A 25,022-nucleotide genomic window follows, 5' to 3' on the forward strand; every position below is an offset into this window, starting at 1 on the left:
GCTCTAAGAGTCTCTGAGATTTTGAGATAATGTGAACGTTGTCTTGTTTATTTTGGGACTCCAGGGTGGCTCAGTCTGTTATGCTTCTGCCTCTTGGTTTCAGCTCAGGTCATGATTGGGACTGAGCCCCACACTGGGCTCCGTGCTGGGTGTAGAGCCTGCTTAAGATTCTCTCTCTGTCGGGGCACCTGGGTGACTCAGTGGGTTAAGCCTCTGCCTTCGGTTCAGGTCATGATCCCAGGGTCGTGGGATCGAGCCCCGCATCACGCTCCCTGCTCCTCAGGGAGCCTGCTTCCTCCTCTCTCTCTGTGATCCATGTCTGTCAAATAAATAAATTAAAAAATAAAAAAAGATTCTCTCTCCCTCTCCCTCTTCCCCCGCTTATAAAAAAAATTTCACATAAGAGACTTCTCATTTTGATGATCACAGCACGGCGGTTAAGTGTACACGTCATAGGGTCAGATTTTCGGGGCTGAACCAGCAGCTCTTCTGTCACTGGTTCATGACCCTGGGGTGCTAACACTACCTGTGTCGTGGGGTTGTTGGCAAAGCAAGTAAGTTAAATACCTGCCGAGTGCCAAAAATGGTACCTGACCTACGCTAAGTGCCACGGGAACGGGAGGAGCAGAATTATTACTACAGTCGCGTGGCCAGTTCGAAAGCCGGGGATGTAAGACTTGTTTTACCTTTAAATCCCTTCACCGCCCATGTGAGTCACATGTTGTTCTAATCGAGTTGCAGACTGCGTTAATGCTGGCCGTCTTTGGACATCACTTGCGGCAAGTGTTCTGAACATCAGAAAGGGGGTGATGGGTGCTTTCTGAGTCCCTGGGGGGCAGGCTTATTGTCCAGTGACTGTCTTGTGTAACTGGATAGCTTCTGGGGAGGAATCGTTAAACCAGAAGAAAATCTTGATGGAATTAAGGCAGTAGCAGACGAAAAGAAAGTATGCCTGAGCGTTTCTCAGTGCAAGGATGAGGAAGACTTTCCTAAGCCTGACCTTAAAGCGATAAAACAGAAAAGAAAACATCGATTGGCTTGACAGTACATAAACAAAAGAAGATAAAGTGAAGCCCTCCGTCCCGCAAGAGGACAGCACTGACCCCAGCCCGGGCTGGGCCGGCTCCCTACCTGGGGCGGCCCTCTGGGAGTCTGTCCATAAAACTGGGAGGAGGGCCCTAGGCCCCTCTCCTGCAGCAGTCACCCTAGCGACCATACAGATTTCCTAATTAGGCTGTGATTTCGCCTTATTGGCAGTGAAAGCGGCATCTGCCCGTCCTGCCGGGTGATCCAGGCTGGTGGCCATCCAGGCTGCCGGCCGAGGGGGCTCCTTCAGCCTTCACTACAAGGGAGCTCCCTGTGGTTAGATAAACTGATCTGTTGCTTGGTAACTGCCGGATTAATCGCAGCCCCGGGAGGGCACTGAAGAGGGGCTGGAGTGTTTGGAGGGCAAGAAAGTTGGCGGGTCCCCGGGAGGACTGCAGCTTGGCCGGAGAAGGAAGCTGGAGCCCGCGTGCGCCCGGCGCAGGCCCGGGCTGAGAACGTCCCACCTTCCCATCTGCACTTGGCCTTCTGGGCCCCGGCCTCAGGACAAAGGAACGGCCGGCACGAGCCGGCCAAGGGGGAAGATGGGTCCTGCTGCTCCGACAGCAGCGGAGGCTCCTGCAGGTGACCCTGAGGTCCGCGTCCTCAGGAAAAGCTCTGGGTCTGAAAGCTCAAACCCCACTCGCTCTCCAGGCCACCAAGAGCCTTGGAGTTTGGCTGTGGGCCCCGACTTGAAACTACGTTCGTTGACTAGGATGAGATCATGACATAGCCCGGAGGTTTTGCGATCACAAGCTCCAGGCTTCTATGCAGGAGCACCTCCAAGACGGTGCTTTCAGGGGCGGCCTCTTCCGCAGCGCGAGTTGAAGCTGCTGGCCAGCGCGCCCCCACGCACGCCCCCCACCCCACCACCCCGCCCTGTGCCCAGCAGACGGGGCCTTCCGCAGCCCGGAGCACCGCGCTGTGTGTGCGTGTGTGCGTGTGCACGTGCGCGTGCCCGTCGGCCCGCCGAGTGGCGCCGGTGGTGGCGCGGGGCACGCCGCGGAGCGCCCTGGCCGGGAGAGTGTCACTTCTGCAGATGGCCGCCCTCGGACGCTGGCTGTTGATCTTGCATTAGCGGGTGGCAGGAGCAGTCTCTGAGGCGGCAGAGACATTGTGTGCTGGGGAGGATATTTTGACTGGAAGTTTGCATATTTTGAAACTCAGTTATTGCGTTTAAAATTATACACATTGTAAGTACCTGGCGTCAAAAGGGAAGAGGCAGTGCTTCTTCCTGTCAGAACCTTTCCACTCCGTCTGTCAGTAACCCGACTAAAAATAACCTCCAGGCACAGAACTGGCAGCCTTCGGTGTGCAGCAAGCCGAGCGCTCCCGGCTGCAGGCCTGGCTCCTGCCGCTTCCCAGCCCCGATTCTCAGACCTGCTTCCCAGACCCGCTCCAGACCCGCTCCGGCCCCCCGAGCTGCGGCCTTCCGCCAGGGCACGGCAGGCCACGTTGCCCACCCCAGGTGGGCCCCCCTGGAGTTGGACGGCCGGCCCTGGAGGAGAAGGGGGAGCAGCCAGAGGTGCCCTGGCCCGCCTCAGCCTGCGCATCGTACTTCACCCTGAACGTCCTCCCGGTTCGGATGAGGAAGCCGGAGCCCAGAGAGCCTCGGTCCCCGTCGTTCAGCTAATGAGCGAGGTTCCAGGCCAGGCACCTCCATCTCCCGCGGCCTTTCCTCTTCCTCCCCACTTGCCCCTTCCTCCTCGGCCATCCAGATTCGGCCCCATGGTCCCCCTGCAGCACCCCTGTGTGACCCGGGACTCCCCCACGTCAGATCGTGGTTGTCACCCTTGATGCTGCTGGGCCGTCCTAATTGCTCACCCCGGGCCCGGCGGCCTGGTTGGAAGCACGCCAGCTTGAGTCCCTCTGACGTGTGTTTGCGTTTGTGTCTCTGCTTCTGCCCCGTGAGCTGAATGGTCCCGGGCAAAGTACGTGTGCGCCTCCCGATTATCCTTGTCTGTGACGGGAGGCTGCTGCCACGCCGCCCTCATCCCGCGGGGGCCGTGTGGGATCGTGCGGAACCCCTGTACCCCTCATCTCCGGGACGCAGCCCTGCAGCCCCGTGAGAAACTCTAGCCCTCGGGCCAGGCCTCTCGTCGTCCTCAAGTCTTCGCCGTGCCCAGCCAAGGGTGACTGTGGCCCCCACGTGTCGTGGTGGGAAACCTCACTCTGCTGGCACCGCGGACTCAGCTGCGCCCCGCCCGCACCCTGCACCCCGCCTACACCCCACCTACAGCCCGCGCCCCGTGCAGTGCGCCTGTAATTCGGCGCGGCCGCCTTCACCCAGGGACGACACCGTCACACGGCTCGGCGGCCTTTCATCGTCCGTTTATTAGCACAACGTTGGTCCTGTCGCCAGTTCTGGAGTTTCACAGGAGTCCCGTTTCGTTTGCGTGGACCACGGCCCTGTTCCACCTGAGCTGCCATTATTACAAAGAAAATGTAACTGTAAGTCACAGAGTGTGGCATGTGCCTTCCGTAGGAGCCCCAGGACACCATGTTACCCTGTGACCCTGCCATCGGGGGCCTGAGGGAACGGCCCACCTAACACTGTGGGTTTCTGTTATTGTTCTGGTTCAAATCCTGTCTTAGGAAACATTCACTTTTCCATTTTCGCAATCATTCTTCCTGTGTACAACTGAACTTCTACAGATTTCTCCCTCTGATCTCCGGATCAAACGGTAAGGCTGCTGTCTTTGAGAACAGTTACTAGTGTTCAGCGTCCGAGGTGGATTTTCAGCCTTTGGCACTTACTTTCCGAGTGGGTCAGGCAGGGAGACCCCCCTCGAGCCAGAGCCACTGATCCGGCTGCCGTGCGGACGCTGCCCGCGCTGGCCCAGCGCACCCCGGGCTTGGGGCCTTCGGGGTCAGAAGTATTTACTTGAGTCCCCTCGCTCAGGGAAGAGGTGACTGTCGCTGACACCGCAGCCGTCCTTGTTTGGCCCTGTCGGGAGGAGGCCAGTGGCTTTGAACGGTGCAGGCCTCACCGGCCGGGAGCTGCTACTGAGCTCTTACCGCTGAGCCTTGTGGAGTTTCAAGGCGGGTCTTCTCCCTCATCCTTTGGCAAACTGCTGTGTCACACGCTTCATTTGCCATCAGAGTGTGAGTGTGTGTATCGTTCTTTTTTTCCCGTGAAAACAACATAGAACAAAGCCTCACTTTTAAAAATGCCATGATATTTTGCCACTGTTATGAAAATCTGTCAGCGCCGTATCTAATCTTCTGGTGCATAGGATATCAAAACAGGCACTGTGGAAGGCATTGTGCTTCTGTTAATACAGAAACGTCAGTTCCGCAGTCTCCGAACCGGCTGCTCTCAGCCTCTTTCCAAACGGGAAGGAAAAAAATAATAAAGTTTCTTTTCCCCTCTGCTGTTACTGTTCTTCAGGCCTGACCTTCCTAAGAAGACCCGGAGTAAACACTGCCTCGCTGAAATCTTGCGTTCGGAATACTCAAGTGGGATGGAGGCCCGCGTCGCCAAGGTCAAAAAGCAAAACAAACAGGCAGAGCCCGGCAGCCAGCCACGCAGCGCTGTCTGCCACCGGCGCCCAGCCTCAGCCGTGGGAAAAACTAAGAAACGCTTCCCGTGAAGCAGAAAAACCCAAAAAGACTTAACTGGGGGACCACAGGACTACCCCAAAAAAGTTTTCAGTTGTTCTTTTTTTTAACTCTGCCTCCACAGGCCGGTGCTGATGCCCTGTCCTTGTCGGGAGCCTTGTGGGAAGTAATGGTGCCACTTTTCCCTGAACACGATGTCCCCGGCCCGGAGAAGTCACAGCCCTCGTCCTGGCAGGGGCGGGGGTTACTGCTTACCTTCGTGAGATAGCTTATACTTCTTATCTCTTCCACCAGAACCACCTTGGCCTCCGGGTTGCAGGCACTTCTTGACCTCCAGCAAGGGCCTAGTGGGGCCGGCATCAGCGGGAGGCCTCTTCCTGCCACGGGACAGGGTTCTGAACAAGTCTCAGAGTTTTCATTAGCTACCCTGTACCAGCCACATGGACTAGCATGCATTTTGGAAAGTAGGATTTTAAAAACTGGAATGCACTTTGTGAAAGTGAAAGAAAAGACATCAGCTCCTCTTCTTGGTGTACAGGTGCTTTGTGGGGAAGGACCCAGCAGGTTAGGGTGCGGGTCAGAAGACTCCCGGTCCTGCCCGCGGGCTGCTCCGAACCCGTTGCGTTCACTCACGCGCATGGCTGCCTTGGCCATGTCCACGGAGAACTCTCGGGACTGATGGATGTACTGCTGCCTTTTCTCCTTTTTTTTCTTTTTCTTTCTTTTTTTTTTTCTTTTCTTTTTTTTTTTTTACTGTTGCCTTTGAAGTCAAAGGGCACCAGTCTCCGACTGTTTTCTCCCATCGAATCCCACCTTGTCTTCAAGTTTTGGGTCTGGGTTCTTTGTAGTGAGGCCCAGGCCTCAGTCACCCCTCCCCCAACTCTGTTTCCCTGGGAGGTTTGAAAGCCCCGCCCCCACCCGACCCCGCAGTGATTTCCCATTGGGACCCATTGGGACCCGGGACTCCAGAGGGGAGTCTGCGCGGACTGTTAGGACTCCGTCTGTCTGTTCCCTCCACTTTCTCTGTTCTCTTTGCTGCCTTCCTCCTCCTCCAGCTCCTGCCCAGGGAGCTGAGGCCCCATTTCAGTAAACCCTCCAGAGCCACAGGAACTAAGTGGCCAGGAGCGGGTCATGAGAGTGGCATGGTGGCTGCTTGTGGGGTCCGTGGAAGGGTCGGCTTCCTCGCCACCATCCCTCTCTGATAGGGTAGGGGCCGGAGGCGGCCCCCGGGAGAGGGCCAGTGGGAGCCCAGTGAGTACTAATCCTCCATGGTGGGGCGGGGGCACGGCGAGAGTGTGACCTCTTCAGATCACTTGTCACATACGCATTCATAGGGACGGTTGGTGAAATTTCTAACAATAATAATAATGATACTAATAAATTCCTACAGCACATGTCAAGCTGACTTGGGGAAATCTGCCACCTTTCTTTTACTTCTGTGTGTAACGGTTCACAGGATTTGGATGAGAAAAGGAGGCACTGAACTTTAGAGACAAAACCCAGCTGTGTGAGAAACAGGATTAATGCCAGTGATTGGGGAGGATCAAAGAGAAGGCCTGCTCCCCACCCCCACCTACCCCCCAAGTACTCATTCCAAGAGAGGTCCAATCCGGGTTCTGCATTCCTGCAGCAGCCAGGCTGGGACCTGCCCCTGCAGAGTATAAAGGACCAGAATTCTGAGGTGGAACTTGGGCTTGATCTGCCAACACTTAGGTGAGGGTTTCCTGCCATAGATGCTTCGAGGGCCTGTTTCTAAGCAGAATCAATATATTACCCCCAGTTAATAAAGAAACACGGATTTAACAGATTTAGGGTTAATATTATCTAAATTTAAATAACCTTAAAATAAATCTCTTTCTCCTATTCTGGCTCCTGACAGATTATACATTTCAGGCATCAATTAGGCGAAGCTTTAGCCTAATTCCACTGTACATATTCTAATTTTGTGTGTGTTTTTAATCGTGTCCTTTTTTCTGATTTCCCAAACTTCCCTATTTAAAGTCACAGAGAATTTGGGCATCTCGTGGCGTGCTGCAGCCTAAAGCTTTTGCCCCTCGTGGGCTTGTCGAATGCTGGTTTTGCATCCCAAACCTCTCCGCGTTTGCAGCACCTCCGAGGGGCCCATTCCCACGCACCAAAGGGCAAAGAGACCTTGGCGAGTGATCGAGTCAGTCTGGTGCACAATGTCTTCTGCTCTCCGAGAAGCCAAGAGACCACGAGGTCTCAGCAGAGGACATTCTGACAAAGCCCAGTGGGTTCCTCTGATACTTTTTTTTTTTTTTTCCCTTTCCTATAGTGAAGGGAGGTGAGATTTAGGGAAGAGGGAGTTAGTGAGAGCCCCTCGAGGCAGGTGCATCCCACACTGCTAGGGACCTCTCTAGTCACCACTGCGGGCCCTCAGCACGAAGTCAGGGAAAGCCATGTGAGTCCACGCATCGCCTCCATGACGCGGGAATTTAAAGCTTTTTCTACTGGAAAAGTGGCCCTGCTTGGACAGGGCGCTTCGCGGGTCTTGTTAAATTGCCTGTGTGACCATCTCACCTTGTGTCTTAATCCGCTCCCGCCAAGAGAGGAGCTCCGAGCAAGGCCTGCCTGTGGGGGCAGTGGGACACCCTTCGAGTCAGCTGGGCTCCTCAGAAATTTCCAGAGCCCTAGTAACGAGGCTCACAGGGGAACATAAACTTCCTTTAAACTTCACTGCTCCGACCCCGCGGAGCCTAGGTTCCTAAGCGAGCGGGGTGGACCGGTTGGGGAGCGGAGAAGACGCCTCCTGGGGGCCTCTGCCATTGTTCGGCTCACTGGGTGGGGGGGCTTGCATTCATTCTTTCTTTGTATTTTGAAAAGAGTCCACACCCAGCCTCAGGGTTGGGAACAGGGAAGCCAATTTAGTCTTCCGAGTGGATGAGAGCAGACGCCCACCTCGTCGCAGAGGTTGTGAAGTTATTATTACAGATGGGAAGTGCAGGACAATTTAAAATATTGTAATTATAAACTTGTAGGGAAGCCTTGTTCTTCATTAATGTAAGATATGAAATCGCCTCTGAGGTACAAGGACAATTACATAGTTGAGAATGTGTCTGCGGTTTACACTGCCGCTGTGTAAACGGAGGGGTGGTTGCTCTGGTCTACCTCCTTCACTTTCACAAAATGAAAAGCACACCAGTGCAAGTTGTCCTTTGATAGATTTTTAATATGATTTTAAAGAGTTTTGTTTGGTCTCATTCTTATTCAATGAGATTAATTTAAAGCACTTATCCCCTGGGCTTAAGTCAATCCATGTAGGATTTCGGCTGGGTTTGTTGCGTGGGGGGTTTTGTTTGCAGGAGGCTATGAGCGACTCCTTTCCCACTTCATTAACCCTGAGTTGGGGACAGTCTCCCCTCGCCCCCCACCGCAGCCAGAGCTGGGGATTTACCAACCCCCATTCACATGCAAAAGAACTCGAAAGCCGAGAGGCTCCTTGACTTAATTAGCTGCTGTGCATTTTACAAAATTAGAATAATACCCTCACCGTCCCGGGAAAGAAAAGAGGTGGGGAGGGGGGAGGAAACAGTAGCAGGGTCCGTTTGGGGAGGGTAGTTTAAGCATGCCCTCTACGCCTCCCCCAGGAGGCAGCCCTCTCCCACAGCAATCCTGCCACAAAACTGGAGGGGGCCCTGCTTGCAGGGCCCCAAAACTTCCGGGCCCTGAGCCTGTCTTCTGTCCTGAGAGTCCGAGCTGCAGGTGGTGTGTGGGAGGGAAGCACCTGCGCCCACTTCCCCTGAGAGCCACCGTCCTCAGGAGGTGACCTTGGCCCTTTGAACATGAACTGGAGGCCTCGAGTCTGGCTGGAGCCTTAAACCCCCCTCCCCTGAGATCCTGGAGCCGCAGGCTGGGGCATGGGGCTGACGCGGGGATTTGGCTCCCTTCTGGGTCTCATCTACGTGCTCCCAGGGTCAAGGGGAGAAGTGAGAAGATGCGGGGTTGGGGGGTTACCCATGCAGCATCAGGATCCCAGCGAAGGCTCGTCGGGTCCTGGCGGCGCGGGGCCTGAGCCGCCTTGGCGTTCGAGAGCGGCCGGAGCCCGATCTCGGCCGGAGCGCGGGGCGGAGGGGGCTGGCGGGGGGAGTAGCCTCGGAGCCCATCTGTCGGCCCCGCGCCCGGCGGGCCGGTCACCAGCTGCCGGCGCCCTTGTTGCGGCCAGATGAGCCGGCTCAGCGAGGGCACCGCAGCCCGGCCCGCCGCCGATCGAGCCCAGGCGCTGACCCCCGCTCCGGCCCCCGGGACCGGCTGGGAGCCGCAAGGAACCAGATGGAGAGGGAAGGGGGGCGGTGGGGAGAGCAGTAGGCTCGCCTCACTGTAGAGACAGGAAGACTGAGGCCAGGGAGGGGAGGCCCCTGCCCGTGGACCCCAGCGAGGCCAGTGGGCCCCCTGACCACAGCGCCAAGGAAGAGAGGGGGACAAAAATATTTCCTGTTGGGGATGGAAGGAGGCCGCGTCCCAGGAGGGGAAAATGAATCTTAAGGAGGGGCGGGAAAGAAGGGCTGAGCGCGGACAGGCGCATGGTCATTTGTAAGAAGTTTATTTCGACATTTAAAAAAGAGAGAGAACCCAAGGGCCTGCCTGCCGCCGGACAGGAGGCTGGGGGTCGGGGTGGTGGACAAGCCCGACCCCTTCCTGCCTCACCTGGGAGGGAAGAGGGCACAGGCCACAGACTCACTGATTCACGGACACGGTCACGGGCTCATGGGTCACGAATAAATAACTTCATATACACTTTGCACACCTTATGTACAGCTCTGCCGCCGCCCAGGAGGAGGGCTCCACACTCCCCTCCGCCCGTTGGGGTGCGGGGAGAGGGCGGGTGTACAGCTGCAGCATGAAGGGGGAGCGGGAAAGAGTGCAGCGTGGGGGTCGCCTGCCACCTCCTCCCAAGAAGGTGCAGGGCGGGGCGCCTTGGGGAGCCGTGGGGGGGTGGGTATGTACACCGGCGGGTGGGAGTGGCTCCTTGACAGCGTGGCCGGGACGGAGCCCGCGGGGGTTGTTAGGGAGACTCAGTCTGGGTCCGGGCCTCAGTAGTCTTGGCACAGGGCCCTTCGGGGGACACTGGCTGGGAGTCCAGGGAGGGCCGGCCAGGGGGCCCCGGGGAAGGGGCGTTGAAACCCCGCGCCCCGCGAAGGGCAGGCGGAAGGGGCCCACGCGGAGCCCCAGGGAGGCGGGCGGGCGCTTCACCGAGGCTGCGCGGCGCGCGGGAGGACGCCGGCCAGCGGGGGCAGCGGCGGGGGCGGCTCGCTGGCGCCCTGGAGTCCGTGGATGAGGATGCGGGGCACCAGAGGTCTCTGCAGGGCCGGCGGCGGCGCGCTGGGCCCGCGGTACAGATACAGTGCGGCGCCGGGATCCAGGTTGGAAACTAGACTCTGCGGGTAGAAATAAGGCGACGGGAACATCCGCTGGAGCGCTGAGTAATTGCCTGCCTCCGCCAACAACTCCAACCCGACTGCCGTCTGTCGCTTCCATTTAGTCCTGGGGACCGAAATAAACGCGGACGGCGGGGTCAGGGCTGTGGCGCCCAAAGACCCCTGCCGCTCACGAGTGCTTGGCCCAGAGCGTCTTCAGCGAGGCCAAGAGGGACCCACGGATTTGTTCATAAATAACGGGGTGCCAGGCACCGTGCTCAGCTGTCACATGCATCGGCTCCTGTCATCCGCCAGCCTTCGTGCCTGTTATCTCTGTTTTACAGATCAGAAAACTGAGGCCTTGGCCAGTTTTCCAGATGGTGTCCAAAGAGGAAGAGCCCAGGCTCTAAGCCAGGCCGTCTGACCCCAAAGATGGGTTCTCACCTGACCACACTTGGGAGATCACAGGAGGCACTCGGAGCTGGGTGTTGGGGCTCCTCCCCCCTATGTATGTGCCCCCTGGGAGGATTTAGGAACTCAACCCCCCCCCACGATGATGCTGGGCATCCGGGCAGATGCCCCACTGGGCAACTGGAGAGTATGAGTCCTAGCCTCACACCCTCTCCACCACACCCGCTGGCCTCAGCACCCAGCTCCCCGGCACGGGAGGAGCCCTGCGGGCTGCCTGAACCCCAACAACCAGCCGAGTGTTGGCCTGGGACTGGAGGAGGCAAGGAAGTCGAGGCTACGCTTCAGCTGGGACCCTTGGGTGCGCCTGGCCAGTGAGGCTGGGCCAGCCTGCCCTGGTCCCACTGAGGCGGGCACAGCCACACCAACCGCGTTTCTCTCCCTGAATTATTCATCATCATCATAATTGTGTAATTACTGTAACGGGCCTTAATTATTGATGCCCCAAGCAGTAATCGGTATTTATTATTAATGGGGAGACGTGTTCTGAGGCGTGTTTATGGAAAGCACCATTCCAGCTCACACTGAGTGTGCAAGTGAGTGTGGGTGTGTGTGAGCTGTGTCAGTGTGTTTAGGGGGTGTCTGTGGATGGGTGTGAGTGATTTCATCCTGTGATGGTGTAGGGAGGGAGATTAGGAAGCACCAGCTTCTAGACCAGTGCCCACTGCCAGTTTCCTAATCACGCTCTCCCCAAGGAGCCGGAGCTGGGTCTGTTTCTTCCTCCAGTCCGGACTGTAAAGGCTGAGGGAGCCCCCAGAGAGCTCAGAGAGCCCCCCAACACACACACATCAGGGCTGCCCCTTCATGCCCACCCCCCACACACACACACAAGACTTTCTGGATACTGAGAGCACCACCCCTCCCCTGGCCTGGCACCCTTTCTGGAGAGCTCAGCGACCCCAGCAGGGGCTAAGGCTGGTCCCGGTGGGGAGGGTAGGATCCTGGCTGAGGTAGGGGCAGGCTCCTGAGTCTGTCCGTCCTCCTGTCCTGGAGGGGGATGACTGGGCGCTGGAGACAAGTCCAGTCCTGTCGCTGTCCCTCACTGTGGACTTTGAGCAAGGCCTCTGCCCCGCAGGGCCTGAGTCTTCTCACTTTACAGAATAGGGAAAGTGCAGGGGTCCCCTCTGGGTCAGGCCAAGGTTTGTGGGTCCCAGGGAGGGGCAGTTAGGAAAGGAGGGGGCCCTCTGCCTGCCACCACCCCGCAGACAGGCCTCACCTCCGGTTCTGGTACCAGGTCTTGACCTGCGTGTCCGTGAGGTTGAGCGAGGCGGCCAGCTCCATGCGGTCCTGCACGCTCAGGTACTTCTGCCGCTCGAAGCTGCGCTCCAGCTGCGCCAGCTGATGGTCCGTGAAGGCCGTGCGCGCCTTGCGGGGCTTCTTCAGGCGCACCGGGGGGCTGTCCCGGGAGCTGGAGATCTCGCGGTCGCCTTCCTCCTTCACTGTGGAGACACAGCGGTGCGTCAGGGCCCGGCCTCGCCTCCCGCCCGCCGGCTCCCTCCCCGCCCCAGCTGGCCGCCGGTTTGCTCCGCTGGTGTAAACGCCGCTCCCGACGGCCGTGGCCCCACCGCACTCAAGCGCGTGGGGCCGCGACCAAGTGGCTCAAAGGCAGACTCCCCGGCTCCCCGCCCCCCACCCGCCCCAGACCAGGGCGTGAGCCCTGACGGAGGAGGAGGATTGACACCTCTGGGGACAAATGACCCAAAGCGAGAGGACCCGACCCGCTCGCTCTCCGCCGCGCTCCCTGGAGGGATGAACGGAGTAACCGTCCCAGAGCCCTGAGCCGAGCGGCCAGGCGGAGACGCAGGGGGGGAGGGAGGGGGTTCCAGCGGGGGTGGGTGCGCGCTTCAGGGGTGGGGGTCTGTGCTCCGCATCCGCGCCCCGATTTCCTGGCCGCCTGCGGACCCGGAAAGGAGGAAGCTGAGGGCCGGCATGTGGGGAGAAAAACCCGCGTGGAGAGACAAAAACCTCTTCGCCCCGCAGCGAATCAGTGTCCCGAGAAGCCAGTCACTGGCCTTGTGAGATGCGACGTCGTAGCGCCGGCCTCCGCGGTCCCTGAGCTACCTACAGACCGCGGGCCGGAGGGCGGAGCGCCGGGCGCCCGAGCCGGGAGCGCGAAGCTCTCGGAGAAATACCCGGCGCGTTTGCCCCTCGGCTGTGCGCGTCGCGGTGGCCCGTGTTTCCTTGTCAATACGCGCCCCAGGGTCGCGACACCCCGGCAGGGGCCCCGCTCCTGAGGCCCAAGAACGGACCCGACAGGGGGCCGTTTCTTTTTTTCCCCCAGACGCCTTCGTTCAGCGCCGACTGCTCCGAAAACGCACACTTGATAGTACAAGCTCCATGATCTCCTTCCTTCCCTCCCTAAAGTGATGATCTAACCCACAAGACCATGTCCCCAAAGTTGGCTGCGCCAGCTGGGGCTTTCCCCCTCTTTTTCCTCTATTTTCCTTCATGGTGAGTTTCATTGTGCCTGGCGTGTGCAGTGACAGGGTTCAGCTGAATGCAAGTTGATTTCTCTCTGTAGGAAACAATAATCCGGTTAATTGAGCCACTAGGGAGTGAGACTTTTCGACCAGAAAGGCAGAGGTTCTCGGCCGGGAGGGCCCCGGCCCCGGCGCGTGGAGGCAGACGGAGACCCTCCTCCCGTCTCCAGCAGGCTGGTGCGCGAGGCTCTCTCCCTGCCCTCTCTGAGCCGGGGCCACGCTGGGGTACGGCCACCTCAGGAGGAGCGTTAGGCAAAATCTGGGTTGTGTCTGCGCCCAAAGGCAGAAATTGAAACGAGTGTGAGAAAACAGTTATTCAAACCTCAAACTTAATATCGTGGAAATCTGACTTTTTGAGGGAGCTGCTGGTACTGACTTCGGAAATCCCCAGCTTCTTAGGGCTGAGGTGGGGGAGTGAGTTTGTGGGTCAGGAAGAACGGGTTGGGTTCTCGAGCGTTTCTCTAATCCCTCTTTGACACAGGCTGGTGCCGCTCAGCCTCAGCCTCCTGGACAGTCTCAGCCCAGTGGGCTCCAGACCACCAGACTCTGGTCTGGAGGCCACATCTCAGTGTCCCAGAGTCCCCGGGCCCACTGACCCAGCCTACTCTGAGCAAAGTGCTGGCTCAATTTCTCCATCCGATTTATTTCTCCGCGCACATCGGCTCTAGCAAGCAGGACCCAGCGGCAGACGGCCTTACGTCAAAGCCTGGTTTCAGTTTCTTTCAGTGTGACCCTTGAGGAGCCTTTGATGCCAAAAACTCCGGGTGGGGCTGGCCGGCCTTCCCTCTGTACCCTCCTTGGAAGAAATTATTCTTAGCATGGAAGGTGGATGGGGATTTGAATAGCTCTGACGCCCACCCCCGCTGGCTCTCTCTCTGGCTTGCTCCGTGTGTCTCTGTCTCAACAAGCCTTCCTAATTCAAGCCCTGAAAAACTCGCTTCCACATTGGAGAAACACTCCTGACATTGTCTCAGCGGTGGATGTTTCCGTTCTCTCTTCCACCTTGGAGCTTTGTAAGTGCAAAGGCAGCGGTTCCTAGGGATGGGGGTGGGGGAGAACTTCACACCCTCTGCTCCAAACCTATTTAAGTGATACGTGGACAGCCGGCCCTCATCACCTCCCTGATCAGATATCATCAGGGACAGGAGAGGAAAATTGATATTCCAATTATCTTAAACGAAATCGTGCCTCAAAATCCCACCTACGGGCAAAGAAATGAAAGGACACAAGAGCCAAACTATCTTCCATGTCCACCAGCCCCAGCTGTTGGCATGCGGTGTGGGAGACGCTCGCCCCTTACTCTAACCATAAAGCTGGGATGTTGCTGAGAATTATTAATATTAAACCGCTATCTTATAAATACAGATAGACATTGCCTACCCCCGCCCCCGCCCCCAGCACCTGTCTTTCTCCAGGGCAAGCCTTCTTTGCCTCTCTAAACGGGTCCCAGGGGGAGGGGCAGGGGTCGCTGGGCCACATGCCTCCAGACCTCCTTCCTGGCTTCTCGGCTTAACCGGCTCAAAGACACTCTCTGGCAGCTTGTGTGGGCAAGCAGAGGGCAGTGGGATGAGGAGTGGGGCCCCAAAGGGGTTTCGGTTTGTGGTCAGGGCCTGTCCACGAATGAATTCTTGGTTGGGAGGAGAGTGTTAAAGGAACGTTCCCTAAATTCTTGCAAAGGCTTAGCGCAAATAAGGGGAGAAGGCACAGGGCTCCCAAGACAATAAAAAGGTTGCCTTTATTAAGGAAGTTTTGTCTCATGAAAAGGGTTCCTGAAATTAATTGCAAAACTGAAAGAGCTCTGAGCAGCCTCTGCCAGCCCCAGTTTTCTGCTGGACGGGGACACAGGGCTTTACTCCCTCAATATCCCGAGACTCCGTCCCATCCTGCCTCCTAACTTCTTTCTTAGAAAGAATTTTGCGCCTCTGGCTAAAGTCGAGGTAGTGGCTGGGGGTGAGAAAGAAAATTAGGGCCTCTTTTCTTCTTTCCTTCCCCCTTTCCTCTTAATCCTAATCTGGTCTTCCTGGTCAAGAGGACAACAACAACAAAAAACTCCCGGTGGTGGAAAGGCAAACGAAGGGGCAGCAATTCTAATAATGGGGAAGCGGGCCGGTCACTTGCGAGTTTCGGGTCCCACACACAAGCTGAAGTTGGCTGCTCGATGCACTTGAAATCAAATTCAGTGAGAACGGTGGGTGGGTGCAGGGTCCTCCCCTCTCTGACCCAGACCTCTGAACCTGCTCCCGGTCAGCTGCCTGGCTGATCTTTCTACTTTGAAGTGAGCCTTTCTTTTTAATGATTCCCAGGGCCCAGGTCACACTGGGCCCAACGGGAGGGAAAGCTCAGTTCCTCTTCCCGCCTACAAGTTCAGATTAAAGGGGAAAATTCTGACTGTTCTTAAGGCTCCATCTGAAATATCCTGCTAGGTTTTCACCCTTATAAAAAGGCGTTCAAGCAGAACCCTCTGGACCTTCTATTGCTTCTGCAAGATCTTTTCCCAGAGAAACTCTAGCCAGATAGGAACCTGCTCCTGCCCACCAGTGCTGCTGGGAAAGTGGTCCCAGGTGAAGTTTAGAAAGTTTGCTTGGTGCATTTTGGGGAATCTTTCCTGGAGCACACAGTGTCCCTCCTGCACTTTCTCCACTGCGCTCTGCTGCTCAAGGCATAGCCACGGGGCCAGCTGAAAGGTTCAGACAAGACCAAAAGGTTCAGCCTGGGCCCCGGGGGAACTCCGAGTGAGCATGTAGATATTCCTATATGCTTTAAGAAATATAGCAGTTCTTAGAAATGTAGCATGCCCCCCCAAGTTTTCTCCTCCTGTTTTCTTACCTTTATACTCGGAGTCCGACGAGGCGTTACTGCCACTTTTGTCCAGCTTGTCTCTAAAGTCCTCCCCAGCCTTGGCCACAAGACGGCCCCCAGGCTCAGGGGCGGCCGACTGCCCGCTGCTAGAGTAGGGTGCACAGGCCGCTAGTGGTTTGCAGTCGGCAAGGATGTCCCTGATCAGAAAGGAGGAGGTCACGGTGCGCGACTGGGCTGGGGCCGAGAGCTGCCCAGGCTGCAGGTGGGAGTCCAAACCTGGGCCTGATGCCCCGCCAGGCCTCGGGGTGCCCGTCTCCAGACAGTCCCTTCCTGGTGAGGCTGGTGAAGAGCAGTCGCTGCTGCTCTCCGAGCGCGGACTCAGCTCCAGGGGCGAGCGGCAGTCCCCAAGCAAGGGGTCCCCCTTGGGAAGGGCGGGGCTGCCCGCACGGTGGGAGAGAATGGAGTCGATCCCAAAGCCATTGGAGCCTTCCATAGCCAAGCTGCGACCTGTCCTCCCCAAAAGCTCCCCACCCACCCCCAACCCCAGCCGCCGCTGCCCCTGCCCCTAGCTGCGGGCTGGCATGGGGAAGGCGGGCAGGGAGCCTGCGGGCACCTTGGACGGAGTTCAGCCTTGGGGGAGCCGGGGAGCTCTGGGCCAACCTCCTCTGCGCATTAGATCCAAAAGGGCTCAGCGCGTCTTCTGCAGCATCGCGCCGAGCTGCCGAGCCGAGGGGGGGTGGTGGGAGTGTCAGGGAGGAATGGGAGGGAGGGTGCGCCAAGTTGGGGAGAGCAAAGGGGGAGATGGACGGCCTGGGCGCCCGTTTGGCACAGAAGAGATGCGAGGATGTTGGAATCTAAATAAAGAACGGCTTTTAAAAAAAAAAAAAAAAACCCCAAACCGCACGCTTCCTCCAGGCTAGCAGCCGCTGAGGACAGCGGGGTCAGTACCGCGGATAGCAGCGGGCCGGAGCCGCGCTACCAGTCGGCGGAACGGAGCGCACCTGGCGGCGTCAGCACCGCGGATAGCGGCGGCGGCGGCGGCGGCGGCCCGCGGCGCATGACGCTCCACCTGGCCAGGGAGGTCCTGTCGCCGCGCTCCCACCGCTCCAGGGGCCCGTCAGCACCGAGGACAGCGCCTCCGGCTCCGAGGTTCTGCTCTCAGCGCCTCCTCCGCGCGCGCCTTCGCCTCCCCCCCTTCCCTTAAAAAATGAACTTGTGTCACTTTTACTTTGGGGCTGGGTTTTTTTTTTGTTTCTTTTTTTTTTTTTCGTTGTGTTGTGTGTGTGTGTGTTTTTTTTAAAGGGGACTCGCCCACGTGTCCCCGGAGTGATGACGCTGATTGGCTCCGGCCGATTTTGGGGGTGATGTCACGGTTCCGCAAGCCGCTGCCCGATTCCCTTTCAGTTTGATTAAAAGAGACACTGAATTAATTACACCACAGACCCAACTGTTTACCGGCGATTTCCACACGGTTTGCTTTCATTAGGCCGGTGATGAGGCTCCTAATGAGGGTGATTAGCCGAGGGGGGCACAGGCTAGCCGGGAGGGGTCCGGAGCCGGCTGCCGCTGCCTGCCACTGCCGGTGGGTCGGGTTGGGAGGTTTTTAAAGTTTTCCCTAACCTCTTCCACAGTTATTCAAATTACTCATCCTCGGGGCTGTCAGAAATCCTTTCTTCACTTCCCCCAACCCCCACCTCCATCGTTTTTTTCCCTCCTGCGAGAGAAAGGGACTCAGACTAGCAGAGAAAGAGTGTGTGTGTATGTGTGTGTGTGTGTGTGTGTGTGTGTGTGTGTGAAGCCCTGACCTGGTGTGGGGAAGAGATGTTAGTTTAAGCGACATTGTTTTGGGGCATTTTCGTTGGGCTTTAGATGTTTCCCATGTAGGACATTTGCAGCCTTCTCTCTGCCCTCTTTGGACCCTGCAGGCCTAGCAGGGGCTTGGGAAAGCCTGGTGTGGGCCCGAAATAGGGCCAGACCGATGGCTTCGTTGTGGGGCGGGGGTGGAGAAAGTGGGAAGATCATGTCTGGGACATTGAGGACCCCGGGAAATCTGTGTGGCCCCAGGGAAGCAGCACACAGGACAAAGAAGACGGGACCTCCTATCCAGCCGATCGCCCCTGCTGTGGCGCCTGTCCCAGGCACTGGGTGTCTTTGTACTTCCAAACAGGGATGTGAAAGAGCTTCCGTATGCGAGTATAGACGTCTGCAAACGGCTGGCTTAGCTTAGCTTCTTACTCGGCGAGGAGCTGGAGCTCGCCGGGGGATGTGTTTTCAAGGCAGCTCTGGAAACACAGCGTTTTCATTGTGAATAATGCGCTGCCTCACCCTCCCCACTCCCCGAACCACGGTGCTCTAGTTCTGCACCTTTCGGGGTTAGCCTTCAGTGTTGGGGCCCAGAGCGGCGGCAGATCTGAAGCGCATCCTTGGCCAGGATCCTCCTGGCACAGCCCCAGGGATCACAACCCTGGTCGGTGGTCAAGGGCGGAGAGAGCCGAACGAGCCGGCGCGGCTGCAGGCAGGCCCCGCGAGCCTCAAGCACCCCGTCGTCCCTTCCCCAAAGGCTCCCAGAGAACTACCTGGGCCCCACGTCCGGCTCAGCGTCCCAGACCACAGCAGAACCATCCCCCCAAACCCAAGACCTGGCCCCATAGAAGCCCCACACGACCCGGCGAGCAGAAACTTTCTTCTTCCTCCGGTGAGGTTGGTGGTGGCCTCACGCCTGGCTCCCCGCGCTCTCCCCCTGTGCCCGCCGGCAGATTGGAAGCGGTCTCGCCGCCGGCCGGGCTGGGAGCGAGGACGGGCGCCTCCCCGGGGACCGCGGGCCCTGCTCGGCTGCAAGCTGTCGGGGAGGCAGGAGGGCGGGCGCTGAGGGGCCGTGAGCAGACAGGCCCCTGCCCCAGCTCGGCCGAGGTTGCAGTGGGTGCCTCCTGGGACTGATCGGCGGGTGGGTTGTTAAATTTTCGTTGGGTGGTTGGGGAGGGGGACATAAATCACAAGGACCGCAGGCTGCCCTGGCCCTTCCCAGGGCCAGCCCCAGCTCGGGCCTGGTTTCTCCTGCTCTGGGCGCCTCTGGAGGCTTTTCCTCCTCTCCGCTCTATCGCTCTACCCTTGCTCCTTCCCGCCTCACCTCGTGCTGCATCTTTGGAGAACCCCACCTCCACCGGATCCCTACACGTCCCAACTTAGTCAACAAGATCCCCCATCCTGGGTCTCTTAACAATGGGGATGCCCCCAGCGCCAGGATCCGCCAGGTCATGAGAAAGTCATTGTCCTGCTCTTGCCCACAAGTGGGTCTTGAGCAGCACCTACCCTGGGCAGACCTCTTTTGGCCTCTCGGTCTTAGGCTGGGGTTTGGATCCCGGACCTAGCGAAAGCAAAGCTGCCGCTAGCGCTGAGCCCTGAGCCCTGCACCTGGCGATGATCAGAACTGCAGCGGGGCGTGTGGAGTGTGTGTGGAAGAACGGATCTTTTATAGTTGAAAAGAACAGCATGAATCCAAACTTCATGCAGCCCTGGCTTCTCAGCACTCCTTAGAGCCCAGGAATATTTAACAAGTCGTTAGGGTACTATCATTGGTATTGAATGGTCATGGTCTATTCTCACATAGAACATGCTATGCAATTTATTTCATTTGGAAATTTCTCTGAGATTCAGTGTCTCATTAACCTCGTTTTATTCCCGTCTGGGTGTTTCCAGCTCTGCCAGCAGACCTCCTCCTTTCCCTTTTCTCCATCATCTGGCTGCTTCTTACACCTCAGCCTGTCCACAGCCTGAATGTGTGTGTGCTCACCTGGGCTCTTGTTTAGCTGGGAAGGTGCCTGAGAAGTGGCCTTGGACTAAGCATCCAGGGGTTCCTGGGGCAGGGGGTGATCCACCCGACCCCTTGAGAAAGGAGCCTGGTCAGTCCTGGAAGGATATAAGGGCTTTGAGGTCCAGCAAAGCTGGGTGTGAACCACAGCAAGTGACCGAACCTCTGAGAGCGCACCATTTACACAGCAGGAGGCAGACCTCTTTCCCCTCCCCAAGGAGGAAGTGGGCCTGCTGGAGGGGCTTTGGGGCCTCAAGGAAAACAAAGTGAATGAGTGTCAGGCTCCCAGGGGCCAGACCAGGCTCCAAGGGCTACTCAGTCTTAACCCAAGTGTTGGACCTGCCTCTCCAGCGCCCAGGCTCCCTCTTCTGGACTCCAAACCCTCCTCCCCAGCCTCCCACTTCCTCCTGGAACTTAGAGCTTCAAATTCCTGTCCTTAGGCCTCCCCAGACCTTTGAGGCTGCTTTAAACACACACACACACACACACACACACACACACAACTTCAGCCTCTCCGTGGACCCAGAGGCCTGGAAGGTCCCAAACTGCTCACTCACTCACAAAGAGACAGCCACAGAGGAGGAGCTGTCACTCTTCTCCAGGGACAGGAAGGGCAGCTGCATGGACAAGTCTTCAGAAGACCTGGGCTCTAGCTCTGACCTTACTCTAGACAGGCCACGTCTCTGGCCTGGACCCCAGCTCTCCTTCTGGTGCAAAGATGTTAAACGTCAGAAGGTTTGTAGTGAGGGCCGTGGGTGGCAGAGGCCCATAGCTGGTGACGGAGATGGTGTTGAAGGAGACCACACGTCCTCTTGCGCCCACCCCGAGGCTCTTGGCTTGGGTTTGGCTTTGCCCCCAGAATGGGCCTGGGAGTCTCTGGGCCTCTGGCTGGGTCATGGTTCTTCCCAGCCTCACCTCCCCCTCCCCCGAATGCCACCAGGCCCCAAGCATGGAGGGAAGGGTGTTCCGGCCCGTTTTCTTTGCCTGTCTCAACAAGCAGAGCCGCGCAGGGGAGATGTGCCCAAAGCTTTCTGAGAATGACCCTCAGGTCTTCTCTGCTCACGGAGAATTGTAACTGGAATGCCATTCAAGGTTCTGAGGAACTGGGACCGGGGGCCGCACACTGTGGCCAGAGCAGCTGGTTGGGGTTGTGGACTGCAGAACTGGCTAGACTTGAAGAAGCAGAATCCTGGTTCCGGAGTCCAAGCTGGGACCTAGGGGAGGCCGGTGAGACATCTTTACTGAAACTTCACTATTCTGCCCATCAGGGATTTTAAAATTTTGATTAAAACAATATTGCTTTGAAGTATTGTCTAGGTTCCCGAGTTTGGGGTAGCCCTAGAAATGCTGATTCTCTGTTTCACTGTGGTCCCAGCCCTGCTCTGTGGCCTTGAGGAAACCCTTTCTGAGCCTGTGGTTTTTTCAGCTGTAAGATGAGGATAATGTTGCCCCTTTACCTGGTCTTCGTGAGGACTCTGCACTGGGCTCAGATCCCAGAGCGGAGTGATTATGTAGTTCATGGTACAACTACCGCTAACAACAGCCAAAGCTTTTTTCTCTGGCCAGTTACCTTGCCTCGCCAGCCCCCGCAGCAGAGGTCAGCTCCCCGGCCTTGGCCCAGGGCCTTCCCGCTAAAACCTGTTTTTAATGTGGGGTGGGCAGGGGACTTGGATGACAGAGGCCAGGCCTGGATGCTAATATCTCTCTGCTCTGCAAACAGATGGGTTGGACAAGGATTTGGACACTTTGTAGGCCTCAAGGTCATGCTGTTCTCAACTGTTTGTGTTAGTTTAGCTCAAAACCCCATGGAGCTCCTGAAACCAGAAAGAGAGCATATTCATAATTTTCCTCCCCTCCTTCCCACCCACTTCCCCCTCCCTTCCCTGCCTCCTTCCTTTTTTCCTGCTGAGTATGCACTCTGGCGGTGCACCATGCTAGACGCTGGCCAGGCCACGGGGGATTGTGACAGAAAGGACCTACCTCACGAATCCAAGAAGGACAGTGGTGCCCATTCATCTAAACTCCCTTTTGCAGATAATTTCTCATTTGTGGATTCAAGTTTAAAGTGTACCTGCATTCAGTTCTGGGAGCCTATGTACAAAGCCAACCTAGTTTTTATGTTTTTTCTTTTAATGATGATTTCAAACATCAGAGCATTTCCCAGGTAAAAAGAAATGCAGCAGAAAGACTGCTTGGGCCCAAAAAGCCAAAAGCAAGAGAAGATACTTGATTGGAAACAGACCTGTCTGGCTTCCCTGAGACCCGCCTGGGCATGTGAGCCTCTGGTCCGCTCGCTACCATGGAGATGTGCCTTCTCTCGCCCCCTAAAGCTGTGATTTCTAAGCCACCACTGCTTGAAGCCCAGGGATAGGCGAACCAAAAAGCCAAACCATCTCTCTCCTGATCCCAGGCCCAAACCCAAGGCCTGGATTTAGAAGATGCAGCCTCCCAGCAGGCTTCCTCTTCAGCTTCTAGCAACGCCCTGCCAGGCAGAAGGAGGAATCTCTGTTGGCTTCCTGCTGCCAACCCCGATAAGGATCCCGCACGACCCTCAGACTCCGGAGTCTCTGTTCTTCTGGCCCAGAAACAATCACCCGGTTAGGTCAGTGCGAGAGACAGAGAAGAGAGACAGAGCGAAGGAGGAGAAGGGAGAAGAAGAGGGAGAGGGGAGGGGAGCGGAGGGGAGGGGAGGGGAGAGAAGGGGAAAGAATGAATGAGGATGAGGTTTGGGCTCAGGTTTAAAAACCTGGAAGTTGGGGCGCCTGGGTGGCTCAGTGGGTTAAGCCTCTGCCTTCAGCTCAGGTCATGATCTCTGCTCAGCAGGAAGCCTGCTCCCTCCTCTCTCTCTGCCTACTTGTGACCTCTCTCTGTCAAATCTTTAAAAAGCCTGGAGGTGGACCCAAGTCCGTGGGGGTTGAGCAGGAACGGAAAGCCACATCTACCTCCCAGGAGGTCCGTCCCAGTCCTCGTCTGGTGGCTACGTCACTCTGCAGCCCTGTCTTGGGTGGCAGAAGGCAGTCTCACACCTACGCCTGAGCACCCCCCCGCCCCCACCCCCGGCCACCAAGGGCTCTGCAGCATGAACCTCACAGGGCACTTCGAGAAATTTCAGGCTGACCAGGTGAGGGTCCAGCTGCTTCCCTGTGGCTGGTGGAAGGCAGCGCACATGGGCCTCTTTGGTGAAATCTCTGATGGGATATTGCCAAGAAACTCAACCAGGACGGAAAATGCCAACCAGCAGGGAGAGGAACAAAACCAGGAACACACGGCAGTATCTCTGCTGATGGCTGTCCTTGCGTGGCATTCATGGTGGTTGACTAGGACGGCTTCGGATGCACAGCCACGCGCTCCCCGTTCCCACCCACCTTGGAGAAGTAGTTTTGGGAGCAGGTTCTGGACCGCGTGGGTCTTGCTGATTTTCCACCTGTGAAGTGAGGGCGGGGGTGGTAGAGGGAGGTAACCAGCGGTTCCCAAGGCCCCCCTGGCTAGAACCTGCAGGGACTCTACCCTGGGTCTTTGAAGGGCAGGCAGAGCCCCCCAGTTGTGCTGGGGGGACCCTCGGTCGGGGGATCCCCAGTCAGGGTCAGTGCTAGTGAGCACAAGTGTTTGGTCTGATGTAACTGGACACCCAAGAAGATGGAATCGACCGGAATCCGACCCCGGGCTTTGTGCGGATATGAATAATTAATGAAGAGGGAAGGACCAGGCTGGGGAGCCGGACTGCGGGGAGGGAGGGACCAGGAACTTCGGCAGCCTCTGACTCAGACTTGCCAGAGGGTGGCGCTGTAGGACAAGGAGCTGAGGTACTCTTGGTCCGAGCCGCACAGGCACGCCGGTGGGTGGGGGAGCACCCAGAAGCTGGGATCTGCAGGCCAAGGCAGAGGGTGCCGCTCCCTGGGGAATCTGCCCCAGTCCCAGCAGGTCTCACGCAAGCTGGAGCACGACAGGCTCATGTCAGCCAAAGACATACCCCGTAGCTATTTCCGTCCCACTCTGGATTGACCCCTTGGCCCAGGTCCTTGAAAAAACAGACGCAGTGGGGCCACTCAGGGGCCTCGTGTCCCAGCAAGATTGCCCACCCTTCTGTGCATAACTTCCGGTCCCTCAGGAAATTCGGCGTCCTGGTGTGCCCCCTCCCCTTTTTGGGGGGGACTTAAGAGCAAAAAAGTGGGTTAAATTCAAAATATCTTTACTTTCTTGAGGCACCTGGACACAAACGCTTCCATTCCTGTATTGTTCGTCTTTAAGGGGGAAGGGGCAGAGGCAGAGGGAGAAGCAGGCTCCCTGCTGATCAGAGAACCAGAGACGGACTCGGTACCTCAACCCTGAGATCATGACCTGAGCCAAAGGCAGACGCTTCACCACCTGAGTCACCCAGGTGCCCCAGGTTTTGCTCCTAAAAGCACACCCTCATCCCGGAATTGTTCCCAGGATTTTGGTTGCCCCCTTTCGGTGTACTTTATTAATAAGAAGACAATAATTCCCATTAATCTGTTGCTTCAAAGTGCCAGCCCCTGTGCTAATCCTGGTGTACACGTTCTCGACTGTAATCGTGGTCTAATTTAGCTTGAGGAGATGTCCTGTACCGTGCCCGGTGTCACAGGTGAGGCCCAGAGAGGCTAAGACACTCGCGAAGGAGCACACAGAAATTGCTGATGAGGGCAGGCTTCATGCTCTTGACCACACGGGATGGCTGCCAGCTCAGTGGCCAGGCCCTTCGGGCTCTCCTGTGCTCCCATACCAGGCTCCCTGCTCCCTGCGGGTCAGAAGGCTTCAGGGTGGCTTTAGCCAAAACCAGTGGGGGTGCTGGTTTCCCTGTGGCTCCCGTGGTGTAAGGAAGATCTCCAGTCCCGGGAGTAGGTTGGTGTCTGAGGGGTGTTAGCTTGTGTGGCGTTGGAAGGCACGCCTGTGTCGGGATGGGGGTGGACGGCTGATCAAGGAATCCAACCAGCCCTGTAAGCCCCTGACGGGCTTAGGTACTCTCCAGGCCTCGGCCTCGGCCTGTAGGGGGTCCATCCACAGTTACTGCTGGTGCTTACATATGCCGGGCCCTTGGGATCTCAGGTCCCTGATCCCGTGCAACCTCCCAGCTAGAAGAGAGACAGGCAGTAAAGCAGGCATCATTATTCTGTCGAGGCTAAAACAAGTTGACGTGAATTTTACCAGTGGCTATTTCAGGGACTGCGTTTGGAGTTAGGGTACTTGATTTTTGAGCTAAGATCTGAATGACGAGAAGCGGTGGGCAGGTGACGGGTGGGGACCCAGGTGTTCCAGGCAAGGGACAAGCAAGCGACAAGCCTAAGGCAGGAGTGAGGGCTGTGGCTGCGGGTAACCAAAGAACAGAACGACACCAGGGGTGGGAGATGAAGCCAGAAGGGACGGCCTCACCTAGGGCGCCATGGGCTGGGTGAGGACTGTGGAGTTTCCTTCGAGGGCGGCAGAAGCTGC

The 25,022-nt window shown here is 57.4% G+C and overlaps 2 protein-coding genes across 2 annotated transcripts in view; one reads left to right on the forward strand and one right to left on the reverse strand.

The window, feature by feature from the left end:
- DDX31 (DEAD-box helicase 31) overlaps positions 1 to 6,049 on the forward strand; it is a 68,896-nt gene extending 62,847 nt beyond the window's left edge. Inside the window, exon 20 of the mRNA XM_044264613.1 lies at positions 4,475 to 6,049. Coding sequence (XP_044120548.1) covers positions 4,475 to 4,676 — 202 coding nt within the window. The 3' untranslated portion in view covers positions 4,677 to 6,049. The remainder of the gene's footprint in view (positions 1 to 4,474) is intronic.
- A 3,802-nt stretch (positions 6,050 to 9,851) lies between these two features.
- BARHL1 (BarH like homeobox 1) lies at positions 9,852 to 16,259 on the reverse strand. The gene is made up of 3 exons (XM_044264219.1): positions 15,794 to 16,259; positions 11,704 to 11,926; positions 9,852 to 10,146 (listed from the first exon to the last, which is right to left on the reverse strand). The coding sequence occupies exons 1-3, from the start codon at positions 16,257 to 16,259 to the stop codon at positions 9,852 to 9,854; spliced, it is 984 nt and encodes a 327-aa protein (XP_044120154.1).
- Positions 16,260 to 25,022: the final 8,763 nt, after the last annotated feature.

The sequence above is a fragment of the Neovison vison genome, chromosome 9 (genome assembly GCF_020171115.1).
Source record: "Neovison vison isolate M4711 chromosome 9, ASM_NN_V1, whole genome shotgun sequence".
Lineage (NCBI taxonomy): Eukaryota > Metazoa > Chordata > Mammalia > Carnivora > Mustelidae > Neogale > Neogale vison.

Excerpts from the sequence above, each read along its gene's own strand:
- BARHL1 (XM_044264219.1), bottom strand. The coding sequence starts at position 16,259 with ATGGAAGGCTCCAATGGCTTTGGGATCGACTCCATTCTCTCCCACCGT. Across the intron at positions 11,927-15,793 it reads GTCGGACTCCGAGTATAAAG|TGAAGGAGGAAGGCGACCGC; the intron begins GTAAGAAAACAG and ends GTGTCTCCACAG. Across the intron at positions 10,147-11,703 it reads ACCTGGTACCAGAACCGGAG|GACTAAATGGAAGCGACAGA; the intron begins GTGAGGCCTGTC and ends TTCGGTCCCCAG.